This window comes from Stegodyphus dumicola, chromosome 2 (assembly GCF_044657685.1).
Source record: "Stegodyphus dumicola isolate Sdum_Otavi_A_Nest chromosome 2, ASM4465768v1".
Classification (NCBI taxonomy): domain Eukaryota; kingdom Metazoa; phylum Arthropoda; class Arachnida; order Araneae; family Eresidae; genus Stegodyphus; species Stegodyphus dumicola.
In genome coordinates, this window is record NC_140769.1 from 148,519,923 (window position 1) to 148,546,309 (window position 26,387).

A 26,387-nucleotide genomic window follows, 5' to 3' on the forward strand; every position below is an offset into this window, starting at 1 on the left:
GTCTTCTACATATTGAGGTTGGAAAAGTTTCAGACAGCCCCTCGTATGTTTCTGGTTATATTTTCATTGTGTTAGGTAACTTCTATTCTTACCTTGTAGGAAATTTGGTGAATCTTTACATTATGGTAACTTGTTGATTTTTTGGCGAAAAATTGGCGACCAACCCTGCTAAAGCAACCTGCTACTTTCGTTTTGGAAGCAATTTTGTTTACATGAAGTAAAGGCATGTTTTATTTTTTACTCAACATTTTTTCCGACAAACTGCTAGCCGAATTACGCTTATACTAGAATTTTTATGGAACAAAAATGCTTAATCATGACGAAGATTAGGTGCGAAATTGGGAGAAAGTGCAAAATCGCAAAATGCTTGCCGCGTTTTTAAGAATTGCACATACACGGTATCCATGTACACGTCGACCTATTTTCACTTAAAAAAAATCCCAGAATTGCACAAAATTGGCATTGCGCACACTTGGCTTTATCCATGTACACATCGACCTATTTTCACTTAAAAAGTCAAAGAGAATTGACAAAAATCCAATTCTTCTTACTCTTGTAAAAAACGCCAGGCAAATAAGTGGGCGATTCTGCACTTTAGCAACGAAATTGTTTCTAAGTGCTTATTAGCTAAAATTACGATCGGAATTTTCCGGAAAATGTCACATGACATGCCTCATGATCTCTCATTTCTCTGAGACAAAATAATCTGTGATTCGAAAATAATCTGTGAAATACTGTGTACTTCTCAGATTATTGCTAAAGTCCTAGCTAGTAACCTTTATCGCCTTACCAAAATGTCACCAAACTACCTGTTACCATGTTCTAAAGATTAGCCGGAAATTTTTATTGTTGTTACCATTCGGTTAATGTTATCTATTTAATTGCAGACAAACCTAATCACATTAATCAGCACTTAATGTACAACAAAACTGGCCAAGGCTATAAAAATAGTTTTATCATCCCTAAAAATTTCGTCAGCTTAAATCTAAAAACTACTCAGCAATTTCACTTTCAGAAATGTATGTTTTTTGTAAACATCAATAATATTAGTTACATAAATTCAATAAAATTATTGCATTTATAACTTAAATAATCTTATAAATTAAGCAAAAATCTGCCAAGTGTACTCACATCGTCAAGCTCGAGATCGGGATAAGCAATCACTTTCTTGGAGATCCTCACTTGCTCATATTGAGTCTTTTTATATTTGCTGTGAGCTCCGAGATGAATTTTGATGCCGCCGGGATAAGGACTCCTGTTAAAAATGTTCAATAATAAAATGTGAAAACTGAAATTAACCCTTTGTTGCATCATGTCCACTCTAGTAGACAAAAGTTTAAATTAGTTTATTCTTCTGTAAATGCCTAACAGATTCCATTCTTGTGTTTATTCATTCTGTATTATTAGAACTTTCAACTGTCGATCATATATGGCTGTATAGCATCACTAAGTAAAGCATTGCTATTTGGAAAATGGGCTGTTACTTCTGTTTCCAAATTAGTACAACTTCTCATAGTAAGCATTATATAATATTGCTTACATTTTCTTATACTTCCATTTTTTATTCATACTTAGTCATTTTAGATATTTTATTTTAAATATCAGTTTTAAATATCAGTTTGAGAAAATTGTGGAGTGGGTAGATAAAGATCTACCGAAAAGAGTGAATTGAAACCCAAATGGACTGCTTATCGAGCCAAAACACCACTGGAAATGTTTATGTTTGGCAAGGAATTTCTAGAGCATTTGAATCCAATAGGTACAGGTTACAAAATCGTAGCAAAATGAATTCAGTCACAATCGACGAAATGAAAGTATTTTGAAGGATCTGTATGTACATGTCAGTTGTAGATTTACCATTTAGAAGATGGTAATGATCACTGCAAACAAGGCAGGAGATAATTTCAAATGCAATGACCGTAAATCGTTGGGAAGAGATTTGTATGCATGTATGCATATGCATGCTGTCCGCTGTAGTGAACAAACTGTAGCCATTATTTAAAACGAAATTTGAATAGAATTAATTTTTTTTATTATTACGAAAGTTATTTTAAGTAGAAAAAATACAAACATTTTCGTTTAACTTCTCTAGAACATTTGTATGGAACAAAGGATTAATAATGTAAACATATAATGAATGATTTACCCGTTTTCATTTATTACTTTGTAGAGTCATTAGGTTAAAGGTCTAACCCTAAGTCATTAGGTTCGAAAAGCAGGAGATATGAAAATTGAGCAATACCGTCGACGAGACTCGAACCACGGACCTCTGGCATACGCGCCGGGCATGCTAATTATTACACCACGAAGGCATGCTAAGAAGCCAGGAGAAATAACTTATACATTTCCTCTTTAAAGGGTGACTGGGGATTAGGAGACCCAATTCCTAAATCCTGGTGGTGGAGAATTATTATTACCTTTTTTAGTTCGGCCGCTGCTGTAGACTCATTAGGTTAATTTGAAAAACAGGAGATATGAAAAATAAGCAATGCCATCGCCAGGACTCGAACCACGGACCTCTCGAATACGCGCTGAGCGTGCTGCCCATTACACCACGAAGGCATGCTAAGAAAGCGAGAGAAATACCTTAGAAATTAAACAGAATTTTTATGCAGAATTTGTTACTTGTGAAAAGAATTCTAATAATCTTCGAATTATTTAAATTCTCGTGTTTCTGTAGGAACTAAGATATCTACCATTAGAATAAGTGTTCGGTAAATGTGACCACTATTTTCCGACGTCATTGCTAAATAAGATAATTTGGTAACAAAAAATTAATTAACTAAAATTTAAATAAAGTATGAAACGACTAAAACTTTATTAAGACGTAATCTTATTAGACGTAATCGCTACTGATAAACCATTTTGACGTGGAAAAAATGAGCCCTTTTAAAGCCGTCGTGAAAATCTAAACCCTTTAACATATTTTATTTATTTAAATTTTAAATTCGATATTTAAGCTTATACTTTTTTCAGGCTTCTTTTCGCATTTTAGATGAATCTGAATCGATAGTAGCGTTCTTTTTGCCATTTGATGCAAGTTCTCAATTTCTTACAATGGGAAAAAAAAACTTCTTCTACTGATTTATTTTGTCGAATGATGGAATAACTGTCACACAATCTTTCGCAATAATACTTTATTACTAAAACTGTTGCATTTAAAATGATGCACAATCCTTTATCTTAGAAAATGGTAGAAACTCACGTTTTGGAAGAAGGGGGAAGGCATTTATTAAAAGTAATTTATGTTGATACCTTTGTTAAAATATTGACTAATGAAGCTTTCCTCCGTTATAATAACCGTTTCAATGTCAAGATATTTCAGCCAATTAAATTAACCAATCAATATTTACCTTTTAAACAGAACTTCTTAAACACTTTTTTTTCTGGTTGGATGGTGCAAAATATCTACTTAATGCTTTAATGTGTTAAGACAGCAGTTTGCTAGGTAAAATATTTTTTAAATTTTGGGTTCTGCTATTCCAGAAGCATGTGTTAATGACTTGCAGAACCATACTAGACTAGAAACAATTTATCCCTTTAGTCTGAAGCAATGATAATTATTAAGAAGGTTAAAGTAATCTTTTTTATTTAACTGTTGCTGAACAGATGGCACCACTTGTGCGACAGAGAAAACATCCCTATATGCCGGTATTTAGATTGGCATAAGATAAATTCAAATACAGGTAACGTAGTCTGAGACTACGAACATAAAATAGACTACTTAAGCTGGCTCAAGAAAACTAGCGGAGCGTGGTTTAACCTCTTCATCGTCCGTAACGCTTCTAGCGCGTTCAAGTGGAACTTCCGCAGGGCGGCCGTAACGCGCTTCAAACGTTCTTCTACATTTAAAAACTTTTAAACGTTTAAAACGCTTTCTAAATGTTTACTTATTTGAGTTTTTATTTTTGTTTGTTCTAATACCTCCTAGAAGGCAGTACTAATCAGGTATTCTATTTTTAATTGAATTTTCCTCAGAGTTTTATGAATATTCGCGCCATTTTACATAAGATAGAAGACAGTGAGAAATGGCTTCAACGTCTACTCAGCAGAAAAAGAGAAAAAATGAGGTTGTGAATTGGAAAACAAGAAGAATATACTTTTGATGAGTACAGTCCATAATAACTCGATGATGGATGTTGGAACCCGGAAAAGAACTGTAAAAAAAACCAATAATTGTAAAAGATTACAACAACAAAATGGGAGGAGTGGACCGCCTGGATCAGATGTTATCCAATTAATCCTGCTGTTAGAAATAAGCAGAGATATTATTATTTTCCCATTATGCTTTATTTCCTTATAATTTTACTTAATATTTATTGACATTCATCCAATACGAAAGTCATGTATGGAAAGTTATGATGTACAGAGAAAACAATATTACACTAAAGCCGAATAACTTTGGCTGAGCTGGCGATAGTACATGATTACAGAGTTTAATGAAAAACACGCGGACATTGTAATAAAAATATGTAAAACTTACCCTACGTTACCTATGTCACCTATGCTACTTACCCTACGACGCAATGCGTGGCTGTTACGACCCATTGGGCGTTTATGAGAGTGCCTCCACAGAAATGGCCATTAGGATCGCTGAAGGAATATTGGAGAGATACTTGCCATGGCCAGCTGTTGGGAATGACTGGTTCACCACCTACTATACGATCTGGAGAACTATCCGGCGCACCCCAGGTGGTTTTCGGTTTGATGGGCGGATTTCCGCACTCCTCGGGGAATTTAACTACGGGAAAACCTAAGAAGAAGTGTCAGAAAATTAGAAAATTGTCAGGTGATATACGAGGACATTTCGAAAAGTAAAGATACACCGTACGCCAGAGGAAAAGAAAAGTTTTGGTGAGCAAGTTGGCAACGCAGGTGTTAACCTTGAACCGTTAGCTTTCTCCTCGCGGTCGTTCGGCATTTCAACGTTGATTCTGGTTGGAGTAGGTCGCGTTTAAAATGGCTGCGCCGATTCAGAATCGCGCCAAATGATGTTTTCTTCATGCAAAAGGTCAGCGACCAACGGATATTCACAAAATGGGAACATTATGAATCGACAAAATGTAACGAAAGGGTGTCGTCATTTCTCTGAAGGTAGGACCGATGTTCATGACGAACAAGGAACAGGTCGGCCATCTGTGATCTCTGATGCCCTTCTTCAGAAAACAGAGGAAGCAATTCGTGCGAATAGACGTCTCAAATTGAATCAGATCATACCGGAAGTGTCAATGACAACTCTTTATGAAGTTTTGACTGTCAAGTTAGGGTACAGAAAATTGTGTGCGCGCCGGGTTCCAATAGGCGGCAACCTTCTATGACTGTGGGATACAAAAGCTTGTGCACCGACTTAACAAATGTTTGGATAACGGGGGTGATTATGTCGAAAAATAATAAATAATCAAGCTAATAAGATGTAACTAACATTTTCTAAATAAATGGTTTTTTTTTAAGGAATGCGAGCCATTGTATCTTTACTTTTCGAAATGCCTTCGTATTTCACTGCGATTAAATTAGAGTTCCTATTCCCAAAAGCCTGAACTTGGCATCAGATACTCTAGCTATCCTCAACAGCGGGTCGAAAGAAATATTTCCCAGAATTTTTGTTTCAGGATTGGTTGACATAAGCAAAAACCAGTTCTTGGGAGAAACCGTAAACGGGACAAAGTTTTGAACGAAACATTTTCAGTTCAATTTTAAAAGGTCTAGCCTAGCTAGCCGGGACACAGGGTCCAGCAAAACATGTTTCGGCAAGGAATCCTCCAGTGAGAGGAAACAGAAAAGTGTCTTCTAGCCACAATTTAATTATTACTATTATTATTATTATTTTGTTAGATGTGAAAACCTCACTGCATAGAGGACAAAGATAAATGAAAAGTCTTTAACCTTTTCAGCTCTACTGGAACTACTACTGCACTACTAAGAATGATTACTGCACTACTAAATTGGTTACTGCACTATTAAGAATGATTACTGCCCTACTAAGAATGATTGCTGCACTACTAAGAATGATTACGTTCATCTTCAAAATAAAATTTTAATTGTGAATTTTTCTGCTTATAGAAAACGCGAAGGTTTTCTTCAAATTAATTTTTATAAAATTAATATTTCTGTCCTGAAAAAAAAAAAAAACTACTATAAATTAAATATCATAATTTTTCTTCCTAATTTCGTTTATAAAATTTCCCATTAGCCTAAAAGGGACGTTAGTCCCGAATGATTAGTCTGGTTAATCACTATATATATCTTAGAACCCATCCATCAGGATTAAGTGACAAAGTCATTTTATCTTCGAAAACAAACCCAAAACTGTTTTGTTAGATGAATAAACTTCATACTAATTTTAAAAAGTGATATTTCCTTATTAAACCAGCCATTGCATAGGTATTTGAAGATACTTGAAGGATATACGTTATAGAGTGGGCAATAATTTGACTAATTTGGCAACAAAGCGCATAGGCCGCATTAACAAGGAAGTTCCCCCTCACCCCCCCCAAATATGTTAAGTTCACGTTTACCAAAAATGTACACCACTGCGATAAAAAATTGGGATAAATAGTGAAATAATGATAGTCAAGACCGAGTAATTCATTAAAACTGGATTCAACTAACGTACATTTCAGGGGGGGGGAACAAAAAAAAACGGACAGTTCTATATCTCCCATTCTATTGAGTCGTTTGACGAAATTCAAATTGCGTTTTTCATGTCTCCAAAGCGCAACTTAGGATATATATTAGATTTATATATAGCCTTATTTTGACACCAAATCGGACTTTTTCTGAAGTAACATACCAACGTTTTTCCATATTTCGATTCTACGACTCAATTTATGCCTAGATGTTGTAACTTTTGTAATTTTTGGTGAGAAATGTATGGAGAAACGCAAATATTTATCTTGGTGCATTTTGTCAGTTTGTGCCAAGAATAATTTACTTGGCGGAATTCTTAACTTGCAGTGTATTACTCACTTTCCTTTTTTTTTTTTTTTTTCATTGATGCACGAGACGAATAAAGGTCCATCTTTCATTCTTCCAAATAATTTTAACAAAGCCACATTTTCAACCACACAATCGTTAAACCACATTTTCGTTATAATCGCTTATATTAAATACGCCAACTTTGAAAACGTGCCAAAATGTAAATTCACGTATATATTAGAAAATTTTTAATAAAACCTCTAATGTTTTGGAGATATGCTTAGAAATACATCTACTTTAAGATGACGTTAAAAATTTTATAGGTTATAATATAAAATTGTTTTCAAATTTTTTTTTTTAAATATTAAAAAAAGTTGTAAAAATAAATCATAAAAATATGAGAATAATATTTGGATTAAGCCAAAATTTCGAAACGTGAAAGGCAGAATCAAATAAATTTAATAAAAGAAACATTAATAATTATATACAAGATTCAATTAACATTGCGGGGCTAAACTTTTGAGAACTTATTTTTTAAAACTACTCGTGCAATTTTTACAGAACTTGGCAGTTTGACATAATTTGAGTCTTAGAATCGAAATATGGGGAAAAAAATTGGCATGCTATTTCAGAAGAAATCCGATTTTGCGTCAAAATACCTATATTAAAACAGTGTTATTTCCAATGCATATCCTAAGTTGCGCTTTCGAGATATGAAAGATGTAAGTTGAATTTCGTCAATTGGCCCAGTAGAACGGGAGATATAGAACTGTCCTTTTTGATTCCGCAGTGTACGTAGATGGGCGGAAAAAAACCGGACAGCTTTAATATCTCCAGTTCTACTGGGCCTATTGACGAAATTCAAATTGCATTTTTCATGTCTCGAAAGCGCGACTTAAACTGTATAACTATTAGATTTGCGAATAGTATTGCTCTACTATAGTCATTTTGACACAAAATCGGACAATTTTAACAAAGTGCGTTAACCACATTTATCGTTACCATCGCTTATAACAAATATGCCAAATTTCAAAACTCGCCAATATATAAATTCATGTATACCTTAGAAAATTTTGAATAAAAAACTCTAATTTTTCGCTGGTGTGCCTAGAAATATAACTACTTTAAGATGATGTTAAAAATTTTATAGGCTATTGTGCAGGCAAGCCTCCACATTATTCAACGTCAGGTGTGCTAACCTCAACAGCTCACGGACAACACGAAAAAGATTACAACAACCGGTTTCTCGCTCTTCTGCTGCTGGCGTTTGAGGGGGTAGGACGGGCTTCGGTCTGTCCTCTCCCTGGCAGATGCGATGTGCCATTTTCCTGTTTCTTTTTGCTGTTCCTTCGATGCCGTCTGCTATACATGAAAATCCTTTTTGGTGAGATTTTTACATGAAGATTCAAGAAAATAATGACTCCTGTTTCCTGTACATTGTTGCAGAAAATAATTTTTGTTCAGCTTCTTTTTCCTTTCGAGAACTCTTCGCGAGCACGCGTTTCTGAGATCTGAAACTTCCTGATTTAAAGAAGAAAAAGCAGAAATACCATGATTAATCAAATACGCTTAGTGACTGCCATCAAAATTTGATTGTTCCTTTTACACCAAGACTTTGTTTTGAGCTGATGAAGAAGGATTCACTTTATTCTGAGTGCAACGTTAATTCTCGTGATGCGCATCACTCTTGCTTGATGTTCAAATTTATTCGTCTGTCGTGTTGATAATTTTATTTATATTAATGCTTATTTCAATATCAAAGATGAAGAATAAAATATAATTGATTTGGTCACATACAGTTGTCATACTTTGGGGTAAGTAGTACTTTGATTTCATATTTTCTTCTAGATCACACATTTTGATCTGCACGTTAGTAAGTATTTATGGGTTATTGCTACACAACGCGATTTACTAAGTAAGCAAGTCATTTGATTTACATTTGCTAATCCTTTAATTCAAAAAACGCCTTGTGACTATTTTTGGTGCTCAAGTAATTCTAATTCACTACACTTAATTCTATTTCTTTTTTACATTTAGCACCGCAACACGCCATATATTATAACAGCAATAATTCAAAATTTTTTTCGAAAAACTTGTAAGAATTACTTAAAAATACGTATTTAAAAAATAAATCATAAAAATGAGCGAATTTTATTTTGAATGAACCGAAATTTCGAAATGCGAAGGGGAAAATCAAATAAGTTTAATTAAAAAAAAAAGAGAGAGATGTACAAATATGTACCAAATTCAATCAACATTGAGGAGTTACAATTTTGAGAGCTAATTTTTTTAAAACTACTCGTGCGATTTTTACAAAACTTGGCAGTTTGGCATGATTTGAGTCGTAAAATCGAAATATGGAAAAAACATGTCATGTCATTTCAAAAAAAGTCCGATTTTGTGTCAAAATACTGTATTAGAACAATGCTTTATATATAAATGTAATTCATATCCTAGCGCTTTCGATACATGAAAAACGGACTCGATTATTTAACAATTATTTTAAATAATACATTACGATATATGAACAGCTGAAAATCAAAAAACTGAACGTCACAGCATGTCAAATTCAATTAACCTAAGAAAAGTGAAGAAAATTTTGTAACAGGCCAAACAATATATCAATGCTATATACAAATACTTGTTTTCAAGAATATTTTTGATTTAGTTATTATTATGAACTACGAATAAGAGGGGCTATTTTCAACTTACCACAATCTTCCTCGTCAGTTCCATCTCCACAATCATCCACTCCGTCGCATTTCTTTCTGGGATCGTAACAGTTGCGGTTTTTACATTCAGAATAGCCGGAATCACAGAGTTCTGGCAGATGCAATAAAGTGCGTGTGGGCAGATGCAGTAAAGTGCGTGTAATAATCAGAGCACGAAAATATATAATATTCTTAAATTAAAATTTCGTAATGTATTTTTAAATTTAAACTAATAACAATGATAAAAATTAGATAAATATTACAAGGCTAGCGAGAAATATTATATAGATGAATGAATGTACAACAGTATTAAGGGGAGAGAATATAAAGGGTGTTTATAAAGTCCCGGACCCATTTTGATCTTTAATAACTCATAAAATAATGAAGATATAAACAAACTTATGGCATTTATGGATTGGAATAACTTATATATTTTCCTTTTCAGGCTTGAATATCTTTACTTTTGTAAATATCGTACCTGGCGTGAAATTGAATATCGACTTGATATTCTCCGTGCGACGAAGGGGGCACACGTGGAAGTTCATTGGCAAGGGTCATGATACCTTTTGAGTCTATCTAACCATTTATGTTATTAATTTTAATCTATTTTTATTATGTTACGAGTTATTAAACATCAAAATGGGTCTGGGACTTTATAAACACCCTGTATATTCCTTTGAGTATAGCAAAAATTTTGATTTTTAATTAATAATTACAAAATAGGGCGTAATTTACAAAAGTTTAGCATTCCTGTAATTTTTTATGCTAATAAAATTACACAGTTCTGTTTTTAAAAAAATTATATTTCTCATATGAATTCTTATCAGACTTACAGATTTCTTCTCAATGAGGCTTTAAATAAATGAAAAAAAAAAAGTCTTAACATTCCACATCAGGGAGCATGAATATTATGTTTGGAAAAAAAAAGGAAACAAACAAATCAGCTATTGTACAGCACCTGTTTGTCACCACAAATTAATTTCGCTTCTGCCAAAATCAGGAAAATATTTAGATCAGTTGATAAATCAGATTTCAAGTAATCTCTTACCCAAATTGTATGGGACCGAATTCTCGATATGAAAGGAGCTGACGGATGAGAACATAATTTTTTAACAAAATTTAAAAACGTTTACAGCAAAAGAAAGCCCAAAAAAATAACTAAATAAAAAATTCAAATTTCATTTACTGAATATTTATCAAAACATACGTAAACAATAATAATAGGAGCACAAAGGAAAAATTCAAATTAATTTTGTGTCGGTAAGAAAGGAATTCTGATTTGCACAAATAAGCAGCATTTGTTTTGTTATTCTTCTGGCAATCTTAATTTTTTTCTTCTGAGAATTTCGCAGCTGACACTTTTAAACTGCTATAAGAACGAATTTTGTGCATTTTTATTTACGACTGCTAGTTTACGGTCAATTTTATTATGGGGGGCAAAGATAAATGCTTTCCACACATTTTACTCTTTTTATTTTTGTTAAGGCAGGAAATTATTCCATTAGAAGACATGCAGACAGGCGAATTTGGCTCGTTTCCCCGAATCATCCCATGTATCATGCTGATTGTCCTGGAAGATCTCTTGCTATTGATTGCGACAGATGTGTTCAGACAACACTTTCCCGATTCTTCAGTAGACACCTGAAGGGACTTACTTTTGAGAGAGGTCTCAAAGATGCATCCAATTTGTTCTAAATGTCAAAATGCACCGGCATCATCGGCATATGTCCTTGAGTGCCTGGAGTTGTCTCTTGAGGATCTGTATAAGTCTCTTAAGCTAGTTTTCGATTTTCTGAAGGTGAATGGACTCGCAGACTTCGCCTGGTAGTCCTAGACATGGAGAGATTAGCAACAACAAAACGCATGTATCAAAAATTGGTTAAAAAGGCTTCGTTCTTCAGATTTTCCACTTGAAAAAGACCAACGTTCTAGCAACCGTCTAGGGTTCATAATGACAAAATTCAAAGCATAATTGAATGGTGGTGTCATATAACTGTGCGAGAGATTTAAAAAAGATTACATGTATCACACGCAACAATTCAGAATTACTTAAGATGTCTTGTAAAGGAAATCGATATTTGGGTTTTCCATGAACTGAAACAAATTCACATAGCACAACGAATCATTATTTGCAATTCGCATTTCAAACGTAATGCAGTTGATCTGTTTTTGAAACGAATTATCACTGGTGTTGAAAAATGGATCGTCTACAATAATATTAATTGAAAAAGATCATGGTCCAAACATTAGAAATCCTAGCGAAATCTAAATGAGATACATTCTGATGACCTCACTGATCACGTGACTTACGGATACCTTTTGTAAACAAACAATGCAGATGACCTCAGAGATCATTTGACTTATGTACAGCTAATGCAAACAAGCAAGGTCATTCTTCCTCTTCTTCTCTTGCTGAATGTATCCGATTGCATCAGAAATAGAGAATGGTGTCAGTTTGATGTGGTGTGTTTTGATCTGCTTCCAAGCAACCCAACGATCGTCTCTGATATTTATTGTTAGCAGCTTATGAAACTGGAAAAAGCAATAAAAGAGAAAAAGGCCAGAATGGTAAAGAAATCGTATTCCACCCCGACAATACGAGGCTTCCCACATTTTTAGCAACATGCACCACATTATTGGAGGTTGGCTAGGAAGTGATGTAGCATCCGCAATATCGCCCCAAACTTGTGCCGTCGGATTATCATTCATTTCGAAGTTTACAAAACTTCTTAAATGGTAAAGCGTTCAGTAATAACGATGACCTCAAATCTCCCTTGGTTGCGTTCTTTGCAGATGAAGACCAGAAGTTCTGTGACAGCGCAATCGTGAAGTCACCGGAAGGGTGACAAAAGGCCATCGAAACAAAATGGAAGACATTTGACTTATAATGTCCCTCTCTTCTTTGATGAAATGTCGAAGAACCTAGTGAACAGTGTAGCGAATTATCGCTGAGTTTAAGCAATAACAAAGTAGATTCGAGAAGGGTTAAAATACTCTTTCATTCACTCACAGAAAGGGTAACAGATGGCCCCTTCTCAGGCTTACAAGAAAGCCTTTACTCGGGCTTTTAAATCAGTATAAGAAGAACCGAAAATAAACTAATACTAACTAAAATAGGCTTAGCCGAAGCTAGACACAGATATCTAACGTAGTTTGCCCTTGAATTAAGCTAATCGGCGATTATCAACAGATGCGTACAATAGGGCCGAGCGTCATAGATTCGCAAATGGAAGTAACTAAAAGGCAAATGCGCGCCACTAAGGACTCCTAATTACCCTCTTTTTCGTAGTAAATAGAACTTCCTTCAAGTACTACTCCTAACTCCTAAGAGCGTTGCAGCTACGTACTATCGTCGAACTACGTTACCTAAATTTGACGTTTAATAAATTACGTTACAACTTAACATAAATTTGAATTTAACTCTACCTTATTTTACTTTAAATACCCGGAAGTGGCTGAAGTCCATTTATACACAAGTAGCGCCTTCTGTCATTTAAAGAGTTAAATAAAAAGATTATTTTAGCTTCCTTTTGGATTGGTCATTTGCTTCGGACATAAGCCGATAACTTAACTGTGCAGTATAACAGCGCTTTCAGGTCCCTGAGATAAGCTTCTAGACATAGCAGAAACTCACACATTTTTACCTCCAGTGTTATTTTTACAAATTTTACTTTTTTATTACATAATACAGAGATAGCAGCGCAAACCCATTTCCCAAAAGATACGTCAGATACCAACGGAAATATATTTTTACGAAATGTCAAGGCGCGGTGAGATGGCTTCCCCGCAAAGCAGTTTTAGGGTTGCCAGGTTGCCACATTTGGCGAGAAATCGCCCATTTGGAGACATTCGGTGACAAAATCGGCGATATGCCATGGGCGGATGGAAAACCTTCTGGAAAGAATTCTTACCGGTTTAGTCCAGAATGTTCTCGAACACAAGCCGAAAGCTATATAAACTCTGCCGGTCCGCAGTTAGTCAGTAGTATTGAGAGTGTGTCTCGTCTAGCGAGTCAGTCCGTGCGGAGTCGATCGAGTTGACAGCCGGCCAGCGAGTGCAGAGTGGGTCGTCGAGTGCACCGAAAGAGTCTCTTAGTGTATCGCGGTTAGTGCATCGTCGAGAGAGCGTGTTGAGCTCCGGGAAAGACTGAATCGAAGAGTCGGGAGCCGTGCTCTGTGTGTCATCGAGTACATCGCAAGTTGTAGCGTGGAGAGTCTCGAGAGTATGTGGAGTTCCGAGAACGACCAAGCAGAGTCGGGAACTGTACTGTACTGCTTTGCCGTGAAGCTGTTTCCACCGTGATAGCCTGATAACCTGGAGGCTGTGTCGCTGATTGTGTCAGCGTGTTTATAGTACTTCTTCGACGACTGTAACGGGATTTTGGAGCTGTCCTGATCAATATTGGCTAAATAAAGTGTGTTTCGATACTTTATCAAGTGTTGTCGTTATTCACTCCAAATCCACACGAATCCCGTACGAACGTGAAGGAAGAAAATAACGTAATGACTTTTGTCAGAATAAGAAAGAACCGTAACAACTGGTGTCAATAGAGAAAAACATAGCAATATTTCTTTAATCCTGGCACTTTTAATGAAAATTTACTGTAAGTATTAATTTAACTGGAATGATGATTTATTAGTTGGTATTCGATTTAAGAAAAATATATCATAGTATATCTTAGCATACTTTTGAACATAAAATTTGCAAATGAATTAACTCACTCATGTAAGGCGAGCTTTCGTATTCTATAAGGAAACCTCTTCCTCCCCTCATGTAGTCAGTCTGGAATAAAAATCGAACTTCGTTCTCTCCTTCATTGGAAAGGATAGGTCGAGGCAACTGAGATCCGCAGAGCATAGCCAAAACACTCTCCTTATCCTTGCCGTATACTATCAGCTTATCTTGAACACAGCCACTAGAAGGATCGATGTCGAAGTCCTTGAAAGTGAGCTTAATTCTCTGAAATAGAAGAGCTTTGCGTGACATTTAACATAAAATTGAATGATCTGACCATCAATACTAACACTGAGTATAAGATTTAATTTGACTTAACATGTTATATCTTATATTGAATCGTTCGCGCACACCTGCTCCACCAAAAATGTAAACCAAATGAATTTAACCCTTTCCGGCACGCTACCCTAGTCGGAGTTTTGGTTTTAAAAAAAAGACAGGCAGTCTAATTAGTCCTAGAGGAGTACACAAGTAAAATTTTGCGAAGATAGCGCTTATCGTTTTAATTCTGACGGTGTGTCCAAAGTGGCACACTGATTGAAAAGAGCTTCGAAAAGAGTGCTGAAACGATCATTGTTGTCAATGAACTGACCGATGAGATGCGGAGAAACAAAGAATACAGACTCTCAGTTATCCTAGATGATCGGTGAGCCCGGTCTGGGCACACTTGGGGTTAGCCGTTTGATTTTAAGTAAGATTTCAAGGTAAAAATTTAAAACTAATATAGAATAAGGAGATTAGCATACAGCCAAAAACTTAACACAGAAATTTCTTTTCAAACAATTTCTTTTATACCCTAAAAAAATCTGGAAGATTTCTTTGAAAAATGACGGTCTTAAAAAACTAAACATGGATAAAATATATGGACTGGTTTGTGTTGAGCTGCCATCTACTATAAATAAAGAAGGTTCAGAGTAACGTATAAATCCTTTTCCATTCAATTTTTCTGTGCGTACAGAAGGAAAATTTAAGTGTGTCCAGACCGGCGACAGTGTGCCGCAAAAGATTAAATCAGTACAAGAATCGAAGTTTATAAAAAGCCCTTTAACAACTTAAACTAGCTCTCTAAATTGGTTGTGTTAGGCCTGGTAAGCTTGGATCCAATTTAATTAGCTCAAACGGAGTCGAACTAGAAGGGCTCTTAATTTCGTTTTGGCATTTTGCGTTGAAAACTTTAATTCTCGGTTCACTTTTCAAACTGTTACCACCAAACATTACAGCCCTGTATAATATCTAAAGAAATTAAAGAATGAAGGACATGCATAAATGTATGTATGTTTCTAGCATTGCGATAAAACAAAGGTACCTAGAGCCATTCAATTTTGAATAACGTACGTCCCCACCCGAATATGGGCAACTTTGGAATTTGTTTTATTACCTATTTTTTATTTTGTAAAACTTGAACAAATTTTTGGTTAACAAACTCAACGGTTACAAAGCTGGCAATGCTATAACTGTACGAAAAAATAACATTTTTATCACTAGCGCGCAACAATGTGAACCGGAAATTCTAAAGATTTGCTCATTTTTTAAAAATTATTTTGTGATATTGCCGTTGAACTGAGTTTTATGGTAAAAATAAAGGTAACACACAAAACGTAAAAAGAAAAATTTCCCTTTGGACGTAATATAAAATCTGAAAACGTTCTTATTTTATTTATTTACTTATTTATTTTTTTGTATGTTATATTTCTTCTTTGGAAAACTTCATTTCGAGCGAAAATTTACTGAAGTTACGTGTATAGGCGCTTTATCTCTATCTCTAAATATCTATGTGGATAGGTAGTTTTCAAGCTTTAATAGCTTGATTTGTAAATATACATTAGTGTTGTAATAGGCCGCAAACGATTGCTCTTTCTATTCTGCAGATTTCTAGCTGATGTAGTAATTAATATTTTAGTTTAATATTATATCGTTATCAGTTATAATTTAGAATTCTAAGATTAAAGAAAATTCATCTGTGAAATTAGTAAGATTATTCATTTAGTTTAAGTGGCTTGATTTGGTTTATTTAATTATGGAAAAATATGCAAGGACTATCCACCTAAGAGGAGAGATGTCATCGTGGAGGATTTTCTCTAAGAAAAATGGCTCCTATCCACGTTTCAAATGAAGAAAACCACGCAAACACCTAGCCCCTGTTCGCCTGAAATCGAACCCTGGTTTAACTACAAGTGTAGTTAAAACGTTTTTAGAAAAATAGGGGCAAATATTCAAGTAAATGATATACTTCAAGGTACAGTTCACTACATGTAATGCAAGCTGTGAGGTAAGAGACTCAAAAGGATTTAATATCATTTTTGGATTCAAAATTTGTAAAATAGCAGAAACTTACGTAGCCTTCTGGTGCTCTTATTCTGGATTCGCACCATAACCCATTATGGTAGACGGGCCTCTTTCCGTAGAACGGGCTCGAGAGTGTTCCTTTCGTAGAAGCATCGTATTCGTATAATATGTGGCACTGAAAGTCTTCCGTATCTATGTCCTCAGAAGCTAGAAAAAGAAATGGCGATAGAAGAAAATGAAGTCATTGAAATGATATAAGAAATAATTTACGACTGTACATCCATAAAGGCTTCATCAAATTTAAGTGCTTAAATTCCCATTCATTTTCCTACTCACTTTCAATTTTATATGCTTAAGTTTCCTTCTTATTTTTGCAGCAGAAATTTATTAGTTCATTCAAAAATATGAAGTACAGAATTAAAAGAATCCATCTTTCCGTCTTGTGCTCCCAAATCATTATGCGAAAATACGTTTACAACTTTTAGAACCTGAAAACGCATGCGTGCGATGAGTCACGCGATGATTTGTGGGTACTTTATGTTTTACCACGATATTTTGGACGACGACGTTTTTAAATTGCGAAGTTACTGAACCGCTTTCTTTTCGACCACGATATTTTGTACCACGATGTTTTAGAACTGCGAAGTTTTCTTCTTTGCTTTCTTTTCTCCCACGATGTTTTCTCTTTGCTTTCTTTTCTCCCACGATGTTTTCTCTTTGCTTTCTTTTCTCTCACGATATTTTGTACCGCGATATTTTCGGCGGATACCAATATCTCAATTTTATTCCATTAAATGCCGCAAAAAATTTATCATAATTAATCAAAAACAAATAACGCGAACACACAAAAAACATACAAACAGACGTTCTTCTTAATATGCATAAATTTTGTAAAACTTGCAAATTTTTGATTAACAAACTCTGCGATTTGAAAGCGAGCAGTAGCAAAACTTTTCGAAATAAAGCATTTTTATCTCCAACACCCTAGAGTGTTGCCACTCGGAAAAGTGAGTGCGAAAATGAGCGCTTTCAGAGTTTTTTAATTAGAATTTCTGCTGATTCAGGTCGTGCGAAGATCGAAATAGTAGAAATGGCTTCCCACGAATTTTTGAAATCGGGAATAATGTATTAAATGTTTACCAATGCTATTTACATTTCATCGTAAAACTTAGAAAGTTTTATTAACAAATTCTAGGATTTGAAAGCGAGCAGTGGCAACAACTTTCGAAATAAAGCAGATTTTCATCTCCAGTTTGCGAGGCTGTTGCCATTCGGAAAAATGAGGGGGAAAATTACCGTTTTTCCAAGTTTTGAATTCATATCTTTGAGTTGAGCTACCTTTTAAAAAAAAAAAAAAAAAAAAAAAAAAAAAAAAGAAGGAAAAGATGGACGTTGACCTTTTCCAGGACCCAGAAAAGAATTGTAAAAAGTTTGGTGACGATAGCTATGCTAGTGACTGGGTTATTAGAAGACAAAATCTAAAATTGACATTGGGAGCTGACGTATATCTGGACTTATAAAGGGTCCCATATCTCAAATAGCTTAGGGCCTTATCAAGTCTAAATCCGACCCTGGGTACCGCCATGTATTAGTTTTAAAGATGTTGAGTAGTTAGGTATTTTTTGGAAGCAGGCAAGATGAAAAATTTGGAACGCCTTCCCCAGGAATCGAACCACGGACCTCTGAAATACCGACCCAGCGTGCAGAACCACTACACCACGAAGGACGCTAGGAAAGTGGGAGAAATACCTTATAAAATAATCTTAAAAGCTCTTCTTTTGGAAAGTATTTCTTGTTCAAAACTAGCAAAGTATCCGATTCCAGTTACGTTAGATTGAGAGTAATGCATTTAGCAACAGAGAAAACGGTAACCTGTAACCTTTCTCTAATAAACGATGTAAAAAATACGATTCAGTGTCATACATTTTTCAGTCAGATGCCATATGGAACTCGCATAAATACTTTCCATGGAAAAAAAAAAATAAGGTAATTCTCTCTCATTATATCAGAAACAATCGCAGGCAGTTATTAATGATTTTCCTCTTGCTAATCAAATGGTCGTAAAAGTTTAAAGTTCCATCTAACATTTCACCTATATTCAAATTTAGTCAATGAAATGTGGCAAAAAATTTATCAGGAATCAATAACGCGAACAAAAAAATACGCATTCATACAGGCATTCTTCTTTATATATATAGATGTTGTAAAAATCACACACTTTTGATTAAGAAACTCTACGATTTTAAAGCGAGCAGTGGCAACTTTTTTGAAGTAAAGCATTTTAATCTCCAACGCGCAGGGCTGTTGCCACTCGGATAAATGAGTGCGAAAACGAGCGCTTTCAGAGTTTTCAATTAATATTTCGGCTGATTAAATTCGAACGAAGATGGGAATAGTCGAAATGGCTTCCTACGAATTTTTGCAATGGGGAATAATGTAGTTAATGTTTGGGAATGCTATTTTTACTTATAGTAAAGCTTAGAAATTTTTTATTAACAAACTCTACCATTTGAAAGTGAGCAGTAACAACACTTTTCAAAATAAAGCAGATTTTCATCTCCAGCGTGCGAGACTGTTGCCACTCGGAAAAATGAGGGCGAAAATGATCGCTTTTCCGAGTTCGTAATTAATATCTCTGATTTTAGCTACCTTTTTGTGGAAAAAAGTGGACGTCAACCTTTTCCAGGACCCAGAAAAAGAATTGTAAGAAAGTTTGGTGACGATAAGCTGTAGTAGTGAGTGAGTAGAGGATAAACAAACAGAATTTTATCTATATATATAGATAAAATATTTCTTGGAACAAAAAAACGCGTATTTTGTTGAACGTAACCTGAAAGAAATGTCTCATTCACTCAAGTGTTTGAATCATCGATGTAATAAAATAAAGGAAAACATTTCAAATTGCATCCTTTTTAAAAAAGTGCAATAAAATGTGAAGTATAATTTTTACCTATCGCAATAATTTTGAGCATACTCGACTGAAATTAAAATTCAAGTGCTGTTGACCATAAAAGATTGTAAAGACTCATTGACTAAGAAAAGAAACGAAAATCCAAGTGCCGCCCTGACAGGAAAGTGGTTAGGACCTGGCTTCGAATTCCGGTCAAGGCTTGGATATAATTTGTTCGTACCTTCATAGGAGACAAAGGTGGCCCACCTACTAAGTGCTTTCATAATTAAAAGACCACCGCTTCCGGCCTTAGTAGTGGCTATCGCCTACAGACAGCTAGAGGCCGTCATTTGGAGGGGATCGAAATACTTTTATGAATGGGGGATTTTAAAACAAAATCATCATTTAAACATTATTATTTTAACAAAATTATCATCAAAGGCATTTAAAAGCAAACAAAATCCTATCTCTGCTGTTTTACAATATCACAGATGAAAAACTGCTTTTCAATACTCCTTTTCCTTCCTCTCTCTCTTTCCCTTCCCCCCCCCTAAATTTTATTAATTTTATTCTTTAGGGAATAAAAGTGTAAAACGCGGCTTATACAATTAAGTTAGTAGTGATGCTTTTGTATTTTCCAGTCCACCGTGAAAATTGGCTAGTATCGAACCATGAAAGTTGGCGGAAATCCCCCTAAAGTTGCACCAATCTTTCCCGAGAAATTCTGGCCTCATTTCTGTTTACAATTCTTGCAATAAAACATTCGTCAGTATCTCTGCATAATCCGAGTAGTCTTAAAATTGCACTCTACGGACAAAATTGTAGTTAATTTAGAATATGCTCCAAAACTGATTAATTTTTATTCTGTGAGTATGCCTGAGAAAAAGCTTTTTGTCCTTTGTGTTTTTGGAAATGAAAGATCTCTGTTTCAAACGCAAACGAGATTTTTTTCTATGAAATATTTCCTTTCTGTATTGCTATTTAAATCTGTGTATAGACTCATGCTCCCTAAAGCATCAGCTGTTTCATTCCAAAGCCCACCAGCGGCCGAGCAGTAAAATCGATGAACACTGGTAGTTCCGACTTGGGCTCCAATCAAGGCGAAAGGGCTGGTTGCACGGGCGTTTTCGTTGTTTTTCCCATGTGTAACCTGTGAACGAGTCAGTTTCCCTTAGAAGGAATTCCTGTGCTATCTGCTTAAGGCGAGGAATGCCGTGCAAGCATTCCTCGCCTTAGGCAGATTAGGTTTTTTTTTAATATGGGAAATAGAATCACTTTGTATGAAAACCCGCCATGATTTCAATAAAAAGATTTCAAAGGCTTTCAGATTTTATATTACATCCAAAGGGGCGTTTTGTTAAAACGCTTTGTATGTTGCCTTTATTTATTAAATATCATGTTATTCGCACTTAAACTAATAAAATCAAGTCTACAACAATATTGCAAAATATTTAAAAGAGCATATCTTTAGAATTTCCCAATACACACTCTCACGCGCTGGAGAAAACATTTTTCTCTTCCGTACAGTGAGGCCATTGCTCGCATTGAAATCATTGAGTTTCTTGATGAAAAAATCATAGATGTTTTATAAAATATGAAATAGGTAATAAATCAAGTTCCAAATTCCAAATTTGCGCTTCCAGAAATCCATAATCGGGTGGAGACGTACATTATTTAAAATTGGATGGTTCCATGTACCACTGTTTTATTACAGTGCGAGAAACATATAACCACTTATGCAGATTCTTCATTAATTAATTTCTTTGAATATAATACAGGGCTCTAATATTCAGTGGCAACAATTTAAAAAGCGATTCACCGTTTATAGTGAAACAGCCCTTCTTTGCAAATTGCCCCTTTGGATTAAAACTATTACTTTTGATAGTATAGAATACGTCAAAGGAACAAAAAAAGAAAATGACCGTCTGCCTCCACAGTAAAATTGTTTCCTTGAAAACTGGCTCGAGATTTCATTACATCCATTTAAGAATCTTATTAGGAACCATTTAAAATATTAGTCCTGCTAATAATGAAGGATTCAACCTTTTGATCTAAAAAATTCTCATTATCGTTAACTGGAAGATAACTAAAAAAAATTGAACAATATTTGGAAAACCTCCAAACTTCGAAACATTAGGTAAAAGTTTCGAAAAATTATTTGCAGGACATTTCAAAATAAATAAATTGAATAACAAAAAATTGAAAAATAAAAAAAAATATGAATTGAACAATATTTGAAAAACAGCCAAACATCGACAAATTAGTTCAAAACTTCCAAAACATTTTTCTAGATCATTTCAAAATTCCGACGCATTATTCGATCCATAGGTAGGTATCAAAATTTAAACTCTTCAATGATTAATTTAACCTTTGAATTTTGAAGAATTTGAAGAAGTATAAGGTTTTCGCCCACATTTTTCAACAATATAAGCCTGCTGAAGAATTTGCGAGAAAAATTTTATATTAAATTTTTTAGAAAAAGTTTCTATAGAATTTTGAGAAATTCATTTGGGAAATTGTATTGTAATCGTAAATTATAGAAGCAGCTTCCTTGATAAGTAAGGATAGAATTTCGAGATTTTCCAAAATAGCGCTGTAATTTACGTAAAGCTAAACCCTATAATCGAAGTATTCTTCAATTCGTTTTTCAACTGCTGCCCTAATTTTCATTTGTCCTGTCTTTTGCAGATTTTCTCAGGTTATTCATATACTGCTTGTTTAAAAATTAATTTTAATAATTGACTCTATTACTCGTAAATCTTTCGATGCCTCTAACTTGGGGTACGTCGGGACCGTTAATCTGTTTGGAAACAAAATCAGTTTCGGTTGTTTAAAGAAATTGTAGCATTTATCGTATACAGGTTGGTAGATATGTATGGCTAAAACAAACTATTTTCATTTTAATGATTCTGTTTAATGGAAGGATCGAACCCTTTTATAAATGCGCTCATTTAGTTAACGGAATTATTCATAATTCTCTGAAATAATTCCACTGAATCCCTCTCTTCTTTGGGTCACCAGCGGCAAAGTCGATGAACAATAGTAGTTGGGTCCGAGGTTCGAATCCCGTGAACGGACTGACTGCATGGCGTTTTCTGGGTTTTCCCCATGTCTAATGTGTAAACGAGCCAGTTTCTTTTAGAAAGCCCTTCACGAAGGCATCCCTCCCCTTAGACAAAGAGCCCTCGAGACTTTTACATCATCACATACACACTCTCTCTTTTTTGTTCAATTTAGCGGCAGCCATCAACCTGCCGTATGATTGAGACCAAATTTGCATCCCTGAGCAGGCTTGGATTTTCGGAAGTGTATAGTGTCTGTGCAGTGTGCGGCCACTTGAAATATAGGCAAACCAAAAGCCCTTTCGAGAGACTCATTGATAATGGAACAGGGTCGGAGACGCTCTGATCCATCTACTGAGGTTCTTGCATTAACTAAGGGCGGAGCTGCAGAGCTAGGGCGTCTGGAGATGTACCCCGTTCTTACTATGTAAAATTAAATGTCCTCTAAATTTTTGGATGGAAATTTGGGATGCAAATTTGGTCTCAATCATACGGCAGGTTGATGGCTGCCGCTAAATTGAACAAAAAAGAGAGAGTGTGTATGTGATGATGTAAAAGTCTCGAGGGCTCTTTGTCTAAGGGGAGGGATGCCTTCGTGAAGGGCTTTCTAAAAGAAACTGGCTCGTTTACACATTAGACATGGGGAAAACCCAGAAAACGCCATGCAGTCAGTCCGTTCACGGGATTCGAACCTCTAAGGGCATCTTAGGAAATGTTCTCAGTGATAAAAAGGCTAAATGACCAATGGGATATTAGCCGTTTCAGACGAATGTATTACTTGCAAGTGTCAGGTTATTCGAAACAGCAACAAAGTCGCCGTCTTTTTCTGTTGACTTACCGTACCATTACTCTAATTTCGTATTTTTCTTAAGGCTCTAAACTGAAATGCTCAGGCGAAACGTATAGCAATCCACTACGTCACGAAGGCGGGAGAAATACCTTATATACTCCCATTTTTAAAGGGCAATTGGTGTTTTTAGGGGACCCAATCGCCAAATCCTGGGTGAGGAGAATCATCATCCAACACCCTTTTAGTTTGGGCGCCTGTGTAGAGATATTATGCATTTTTTGGAAGCAGGAGTCATGAAAAATGAGCAACGTCTTCGCCGGGAATCGAACCACGGACCTCTGTAATACGCGTCAACGTGCAGACCACTACACTACGAAGGCATGATAAGAAGGCGGGAGAAACACCTTATACTTTTAAGTTTCTTTAAATTTCTCGGCCAGTTTTCCCGGAAAGAGGGAGTAGATGGTAAAAGATTTCAACTTTTTAAAGGTACTTTTATTCTATGAACAAATTATCTTCAGTTTTTCAGAAAACTGACGCCAAAAAATCCCAGTTTCTTGATAAAGTTCCTTTCAACTGTTTCTATGAACTAGTTTTATCTTTTCCAGAAGTGTTTTCCAAAATCTAAATTGATGTGAGCATTGCTGTGCTGTGTATATTGTTTTAAAACTCCATAAATAGTTTCTTTTTATATCCAATTATTTTTATAGCTTTTAAACACAATTTTCCTTCTGTGTGATCGCAATCACAAAAGCGTACTTCTTAATATATTTTTCTAAATGAAGTAACACTTATAAGGTATTTCCTCTCTTCGTCCAGCCTACATGGTGTAACGGTTACCTACGTGGTGTAATGGTTTCCTACTTAGTGTAACAGTTAGCACACTCAACGCGTATTCGAAAGGTCCAGGTTCGACTTCCGGCGAGAGCATTGCGCATTTTTCACGTCTTCCGCATCGGGGAAACAACTAATACAGTGGCGCCCGAACTAAAAGCTGGTGAATGATGATTCTTCACTACCAGGATCTGGCGATTGTGTGCCCTAATCCCCAGACACCCTTTAAAACGGGGAGTATATAAGGTATTTTCACCCTTCTTCCAGCACACCTTCCTGGTGTAACAATTAGCACACTCGACGCGTATTCCAGAGGTCCAGATTCGAGTCGGAGTGGAGGCATTGCTTATTTTTCATGTCTCCCGCATTGACAAAACTAACGACTCTATACGCGTTTTTAACATTCAACAAAAACAGCTTTTATTTTCGGTAAGTTTAACCGTCGCAAATTCAAAATTCTGCATTTTTTTATATTTCATTTTATTTATTTTTTTTAACCGGCTCTTATTTAACCAAAGTAGTTATCTCATTTTTATCTGAAACTCTGTTTATGTGCGAAAATTTTCTTAAAAAAAAATCGTTCCGGTAAAAAATAAAAATGTTAAAAATTAGATTCAGCATTTATATAAACAAAGTAAAAATTAACATTAAATAAAATCGTATGACAATATTTATATTTTAAAGCTTAGTAGTGAAATCGAAACGTAGTAAATAGCAGAAGTTTAAAAATAATCTTTCAGAAAACAGAACTTACCTGCGAAAGCTCCGAAGAGAGCGACAGCTACAAAAATCCACCTCATCCCTACGATGTTTGCAGCCCGTCTTAACTTCGGCTCGTCCGTATGTCTTTACATTAGTAAGTATGCAAAATTTTATCTTTCCACATGGTAAATTCTCAAATTTATCTTGAGCTTAGAGAAAAACTTCACCTGCAAGTAGAATTATCATAACATTTCCATAAGATTTGTTTGTATCCTAAATAACTGGTGTTTAAAGAAGATACTACGTCAGTGATATTAATATTTACTTTTTTTTAAGAATTCCATATTGTGCGTAATAAATAAATGAACGCTAAAAGACTTACGCACTAGCAATTTTAAAAATTTGATTGAGTCATTGAATTATCAGCGCCGATAGCCTTTTTGAACATTTGATTAAAATATTTTATTTCTAATTAGGAAAGAACTTAACTAAGATACTTCGTCGAATAAAAAGCGAAAATGTATTAGAATTCAATATTAAAAAAACAAATTTCGCTTATGAATTGAGAAGAAATGAGAAAGGAAAGATGAATTTTTATTCGCGAATCATTCAGATAATTTCAGAAATTTCAGAAATTCTAAAATTTCAGAAAATTTAGCTTTCAAGGTCATCGAACTGCATATCTTAATCCGGCTCTTATACGAATAAATTCGCAGTTATAGGATTAAATTTACACTTAAAGTAGGTGCCAGAAATTTATTTTCGCTTCTGATTTTGCGTAATTGAATCTACATAGGGAACTGATATTTTTTTTTCTTAACAAATTGGGAATTAAAAATGTAACACTGTGATACAAAAAAATGTAATTTAATGGTATTAGAAATTTGAATTCTAATAATTTAGAAAAATAAATAAGTAATTCTTAGATTTTTAATTATTTTTAGGGAAGGCTATTTTAAGATAAATAGTTATATTTTTGAAATTTTGTTGAAAATTTTGAGAACAAATTTTATAATTATTCTAAAAATGAAATAGATGTAAAAAATAAGTGAAATTAGTACAGATAAGTAATATGAAATTATTGTAAATGCATGTTTAAATTTATGGGTGATTGTATGTTAAGTATAGAGTATGTTGAGAGAGTATGGTTCCTAAACAGAGGCCTGTGTTGTGTAGCAAATTCATTTAATTATTTTAATTATAACTTATCAAAATTTAATTTATTAATTATTCTAAATTTATGCTACACAACGTGTATTTTCAATTAATATTTTTACTGTTTGGTTTAATTATTTATCAGAAACTTAGTACGAAAGATTTTAGCAAGCTCCATTTAATCATTGCTTACAGACGCGCTATTCACACAATGGAATCGGGTAAATTTACACGTAATAAACTAGAATTTTTGTGTCTTAATTTAAATTTAACCATTAATAATTAATATCAATAGAAGCAGAAAAATT

General features: G+C 34.7%; 1 protein-coding gene across 2 annotated transcripts in view; it reads right to left on the reverse strand.

Annotated features, from left to right (window-relative positions):
* LOC118204145 (chymotrypsin B-like) overlaps positions 1-25,133 on the reverse strand; it is a 37,773-nt gene extending 12,640 nt beyond the window's left edge. Inside the window, exons 1-6 of one of the 2 annotated variants that reach the window (XM_085811237.1) lie at positions 24,977-25,133; positions 16,696-16,853; positions 14,348-14,585; positions 9,628-9,738; positions 4,516-4,753; positions 1,132-1,255 (exon numbers count right to left, since the gene is read on the reverse strand). In XM_085811237.1, coding sequence (XP_085667363.1) covers positions 1,132-1,255; positions 4,516-4,753; positions 9,628-9,738; positions 14,348-14,585; positions 16,696-16,853; positions 24,977-25,022 — 915 coding nt within the window. In that variant the 5' untranslated portion in view covers positions 25,023-25,133. The remainder of the gene's footprint in view (positions 1-1,131; positions 1,256-4,515; positions 4,754-9,627; positions 9,739-14,347; positions 14,586-16,695; positions 16,854-24,976) is intronic. The other variant, XM_085811238.1, reaches the window with a different exon arrangement.
* Positions 25,134-26,387: the final 1,254 nt, after the last annotated feature.